At 35.6% G+C, this 6,000-nt stretch overlaps 1 protein-coding gene across 4 annotated transcripts in view; it reads right to left on the bottom strand.

Annotated features, from left to right (window-relative positions):
* Positions 1-3,058: 3,058 nt before the first annotated feature.
* The window catches only part of foxp2 (forkhead box P2), a 344,421-nt gene continuing 341,479 nt past the window's right edge, over positions 3,059-6,000 (bottom strand). For all 4 annotated transcript variants that reach the window (XM_042335911.1, XM_042335910.1, XM_042335913.1 and 1 more), the window contains one exon: positions 3,059-3,358. In XM_042335911.1, the coding sequence (XP_042191845.1) occupies positions 3,214-3,358 (145 nt within the window). In that variant the 3' untranslated portion in view covers positions 3,059-3,213. The remainder of the gene's footprint in view (positions 3,359-6,000) is intronic.

Here is a 6,000-nt window from a genome sequence, read left to right as displayed (position 1 = left end):
TGTAAAAGCCTATGAAACAGTATACTCACAAGGTTTTATAGCACTGATGTCTCTTATGGACAAAAACTATGTACAATAAAACCTGATTACTCCCCGTTAGTGGTAGTCTAATTTCCTTTTAAGTCCTACGTTTGGTCCTTTACTTTATTCAGCAGTGAAAGCCTTGAATACAGAACAAATAACAGCTGTTACAAATTTCAGCCATGACTTTTAACTTTTGCGAATTCAAGGCATGAACACAGTACACAGTAATGGAAAGTATCAAAATTAGTTTACCTCAAAAAAGATAAATAAACAAATAGGCATAATCCACCAATACATAAATTGATGTTTGTGCTACAGCTAAAAGATACTGTATATAAAGGACCATAGTCCCCATCAGTATATGATAGAAGCAAGGATAAATGAGCTTTAATTTGCCACACATTATGCCATATAAGTATGCACAGAAATTCAAGCAATAAATACATACATTAGTTTAAAGCCTTACAATAGCTATGCAAAGCAGATGCAGGAAAGCAGATTTGCTAATAATAGCAAGCAATGGTATAAAATAGAGTAAAAAATACATGAAATGCATTAAAGCAAAGCTTTCTTAGAAAAAAGTCTGGTCATTTATGGGTCCACCAACATTTTTTACATAATATGCACAATTATCAAAATACAGACAGAGCATATCAGAAAACCCCAATAAACCTAAAACCTATTGTAAGCATTTGCAGAGTTTTGGAGGTTCTTCTGGTAAAATGTGCAAGCAGCTATTTTTAATCGTACTCGTACAAAATCCATGCAAAATTCTACAGGTATATGCAATCTGTGGCTAAGACTTTTTCCCATAAGGTATGTGACTGAGGTATGCATACTACCAGCACTGTACGCTTGAATCTCCTTCCAGATGGTAGAATTCAGCACACCATTCTTACTTTCAGTCCAATTGAGTAGTATTACACATGCACTTCGATGATATTATCTCGCTTTCAATTAATCCAAACATTAGTGTCCTACAAATGCTTGAAGACAACCTATTATAAATCTTTCTCCCCCATATTGGTAACGTAAACCTTCCATTGACCATGACCTATAGACAAGCATAGTGAGAGTAACAGTTAACTGCAACACCCTCGCAACTAATACAATCTGCCACAATTGTTCTGGTGTGTTATGCAGAGGTAGAAGCTTTCAGAAAACCTTTAGGGTGAGTGGGAGAACCCTACTGAAAGCGGTTGTGTCCTTTTATTTGGTGTGATAGATGACTGTGTATGTCTTAAGTCTACTTGCTGACTCCAGCAAAGAATAAATGATGAGCTTGGCTTCGCAGGAACCAGCTCCTTCACGTGGAACTGGCAAGTATGTTAAACTCTAGCAGCCACGTCCTGTCAAAAACTGTTTGTAAAGCAATAACCATAATCAGGTTATGAGGTCCCTTGGTTGGGGGAAATGTAAGGTATTTCACAGACTTGGCACACAAAGTGAAATGCAACATGTTGAGTTAATAAATATCAGTGTTTAGCAATTTCTTTGTCAGTCTTTCTTTAAAAACCACATCACAATGCATCATGAAAGCATTTTAGGAAAACTTTATGCATTGTTAGGTATAGCAGATATTTTAAGCCTTAACATCACATATACGCAGAGGCAGAAATTTGTGTAACTTTGGTTTGATTGAAATGGAAATGTCTGGTACAATGACTATTAAACACTATGATTCTCAATGAGTATAAAAATTGCTTTAGTTTTTAAACTTAGCCAGATCATTGGAACTCAAAAGTGAAAATAATTTTTGGCTTCACTAGTTTTTCAATGTTTGGTTACTACAGGTTTTTTTTTTAAGTGAGATCTGAAAACTGTTCTTTGACAAACAAAACATGAATAAAGACAAAAACATGCAAGACAGAAGCGTTACGAACATTACAAAGCCACCAGTAAAAACTGTTGTCTGTACGGGGAAAAATGCAAATGAAGTCTTACTGAATCGATCAGCTTTATAATCTCATCCGCATTACTAGTTTCTAAATGTATATTTAAAGTGTGAAATGAAAACATTTATATAAATTCTGAAGTTGCATCAAGTACACATACTTTGTTTTGGTCAGTGGTATCAGAGATTTAGCTGCTTCCTACTATAACTTCTCATCATCACTGTTATGTGTAGTAGTTGCTACTGAAACTTTTTTTTGGACTCAGCAGATTACACATCTGACTTCATTCCGTCATCTTGAATACTTTCCTTAGGGTTATAAATAAAAGAGTCCCAGAGGTCATCGGAAAACAGCAGGTAGTTCATGTAAATGTTTCTTTGTACTAATTAAAGTCACAGAAGGAGGGCCACCAAAGTGGCTGCTTCTGCCATTGAGCTATTGGCCATTGTCAGAGTTGACTTTGGTTTTAGCTGTTGCCTTTGAATATGTTTCCAGGTAGACAAAGCTTAAATACGAGGAGGTAAAGAGAACTGTTGTAGAGTATGCAGAAAAGCATAATTTCCATACGGTGCTTGCACAGACGTAGAACTTCTTTTTTTTAGCATTAGATTGCACTTTACATTTTAACACTAACAGCACAGACTGGAAGCCTAAGGTGTTCTGTACAATTGCCTCAGAAATCCACAACAGTCTAATTACTGTGGTTTTGTAATAACTAACTACGAACATAATAGTTGGTGGCACCAACACAAAATCTACTGGTCTGTCCCCAAAAGTCAACTAGTTACAGGCAGTGACACTACTTTCTGACACTAATTCTGTGCAAATTAAAAATCAGCAACGACTTGAACTGGATCAGCAAATGATCTAATCTTAACTACAGTCTAGTAAAAATTCACATTGAATGAAGCTAACACTATTTTTGGCAGTATAAGAGGCCATTGACTGACTTTCTATATAGCAGACATCCCGATATTCGGTCAATCCGTCAACCAGAAAGAGCTAGGTAACAATTTTGTATGGACAAGCCATCATAGAGAGGAAATTTTTTTTATATCAGAAAACCTATTTTTCATAATCCAATTTTCTACACGTTGGAAAAACAGCAAGCAATTTTTCAATGCTTGTTATCACTTGATACTCAGTGGCAATCACAGATAGTTCCATTAGGTTGTTTCCTTGACTCACGCTCAAATAAATAGTCACAGTAAAAGTCTGCCATATATCCAATGCCGTGGAGTGGTTATGGAGGTCTGTGATATAACCCTGCAATTGAAATGTCTGAAGTTCCTTCTTATTCTACGTCTTCAGATGAAGGTTCCTCTTCAATATCTCTATCCTCTTCTATTTCTGGACTGTGATTGGCTGTCGTTACCAAGGACATGGGGCACTCATCTTCTTCTGCATTCATTGGTTCCTCCTTGACATGAATGGGATGTCTGTGTAAAGACCAACATAAACACATGGTTATTGATGAGCCTTGGTATCTCATGGTACTACCCTCTAATCAGCTCAAAACATCTTGCTCTATTTATAAGTTCATACATTTGTTTCTGTAGAAATCAGTTTTTAATATTTAGTCATTGCACTCAGCAGATAATTATTTTGTGAAAAGGCTAGATCATCAATTAAAAAATTGCAAGTGGCAAATGCCTTAGAAGGTAAGATTTTATCCCCTGAAGTTTACCATTTTTCTCCCAAAAATAAATCAGAAAGGTCATAGTGATCTGAAAAAGCTATAAAAGTTCACTTATGGCACATGGTGAAAAATGCCATATCATAAATAATCTAGAATTTTTCATACTCTATCCCTCCAGCAAGAGAAGACCTGCTTTTTTATCTTGTTAATAGAAACTGCAGTCTCTCATTAATATGCAGGGCTGGTGTGCCGCTTCTCAAGAGGAATACCTGCAGCAAGGCTTCGCCATTAATCAACTTCAGCCCAGCAGTTCAGCAAGACATGATGATACATGTTTTTAACTCTAAATTAATGAATATCTTTACTAACTGTCAATAAACGAAGGAAAAACACTGGTGAGGAACACAAGTTGAGGTGGGAAATTTCCAAACATAACAGAATGACGAGGAAGTGGGTGACTAACAAGAATAATAATGCTGTCACCCACAAACAAGGCTTAACATGATCCAGGCCCTACTCAAGGAAAGGGTTGTGCTGCAATGATAAATCTGCCAAAACCTAATTATTTTTGACACATTAGATGCATCAGGGACTCTCAGAGAAAAAAAATTTCCTTATCAAGTACTTTTGCATTAGAAAGTGACTGAACCTGCCAGGCATCTCTTGGGCTACATTCTTGGATGAAAGGAGTAACTTTGAATTTTAAAAGGTACAGATCACTTTAATATTCACAGCAAAATAACTTATTATTCAAACCTTATTGGTAAGCCTTGCAGTTTTGTTATTTATTATTTAACCTCAATATAATTTATGCAATTCTTAAATGCAGTCGTCACAAACAGAACAAAGTCGTGCAAGGAAAAAAAACGTGCGGCAGAATTAGAAATTGCTGAGAGATTTTTTGCCTGGAAAGTCACTTCTTCTACATACCGGTTACGTTAACAAATATTTTATCCTATTTAAAATACTATAAAATATAAAATATTAAATATCTCCAGGAATTTTCTTAAAACACTGGCCCGGCAATCCGCAAAATAAAACATTTTTGCTACAGGGCAAAATGTGAAGCTGACATCTGCATCTGTCTAGTCTAAAACTTTTTTTTAAAAAAGGGTGATAGAATGGTTATTAAAGCAACAAATATTACATCAAAATATGTGCTGCACACGACACGTAAAATATAAACTTGCAAAAAGATAACTCATCAAGAGGCTAACCCTATCACACGTTTTAATTATGACAAACAAGTGCGTGAAAAATGGAACTAATATAGTCCTACACAAAAAGCATTTTTATGCAAGCACCAATAATGAACTACAGCCTGACCTGATTTAATAAGAAGCAATCTATTTCATTAAGAATTAATAGCAATAAATAGGAGTTTCGTAAATATTTAAAAACTAAAATGAACCATTTGTTTTAGAAGTAGGCCTCACTCAGCGTGACAGATAAGACCCCAGGAGTTCAAATGGCAAAGAAAGCCTCCTTAAAACACTGTCATTCTTATTATCACGAGAGAGAGAGGAGAGAGAAAGAGAGAGGAAAAAAACAAACCTCCAAATAAGCGGTCAAAAAAAAATTTAAAGAGATAAATGAGTCATGCCTAAACTGGGTTACTGTGGTCATCAAGCCCAGCAAAACCTTTCAATAAAATGAAAAGCGCAGTTCATAGCTTTAATTTACATTAATTACATATCAGTAACATGCTTGCTAGGATTGTAAAAAAAAGAGAAATTATGAGAGCTCAGAGTCACTTTACACAGTATTAAGTACTGAAATGATTCATGTAGTATTTAATATGTGGCATGCCTTATGAAGCCACAAATATATGCCTGCTCCTAAACCTTTGCAAATCGGAGTTGCATTCCAGGCTGTGTCACTTGAGCATTATTACAGGATTATCACCGGCAATCATGCAAAGATATTCTGGGGATGCAAATAACACCATTAACTGTGTATCTTAATGAAATAAGGTGATTTGTCATTCTTAATGATGATATGAACCATAATAGCAACATTGTGAGGGAATTCTTTTTTTAAATTGCTCAAGGTATTACTTGTAACTGGCCAGAGTGGCTTGCAACAAAGCTGAGCGAAGATAGTGTTGAATCGTTTTAAGAAATCCTGCGAATGTCGCAGTTGAAGATGAACTGAAAGAAAACATTTTCAACTCTGTGGCCACAATAAATCTTTCAGTATCGTTTACAATAGGCCATTTGGCAATAGATGTACCAAAGGCCACCCAACGATATACTGATTTGCAAAACTGCCCAAGACTGTCTAATACAATGTCACAAGGTCTCTACAGTTTGGGAAATAGAAATGTGCAATTGTTTCTTCCCACCCCATACAGAAACATTAATTAGGTAATGTGTTAAGACATTTCCTAACATTATTTAATCTAAGATTAAAATCTTAAAGGGAGGAGAACCTGGTAGTTGA

The sequence above is a fragment of the Callorhinchus milii genome, unplaced genomic scaffold (assembly GCF_018977255.1).
Source record: "Callorhinchus milii isolate IMCB2004 unplaced genomic scaffold, IMCB_Cmil_1.0 Scaffold5, whole genome shotgun sequence".
Taxonomy (NCBI): domain Eukaryota; kingdom Metazoa; phylum Chordata; class Chondrichthyes; order Chimaeriformes; family Callorhinchidae; genus Callorhinchus; species Callorhinchus milii.
Note: the sequence above shows the minus strand (reverse complement) of the source record. Positions and strands in the feature narration are given on the sequence as shown.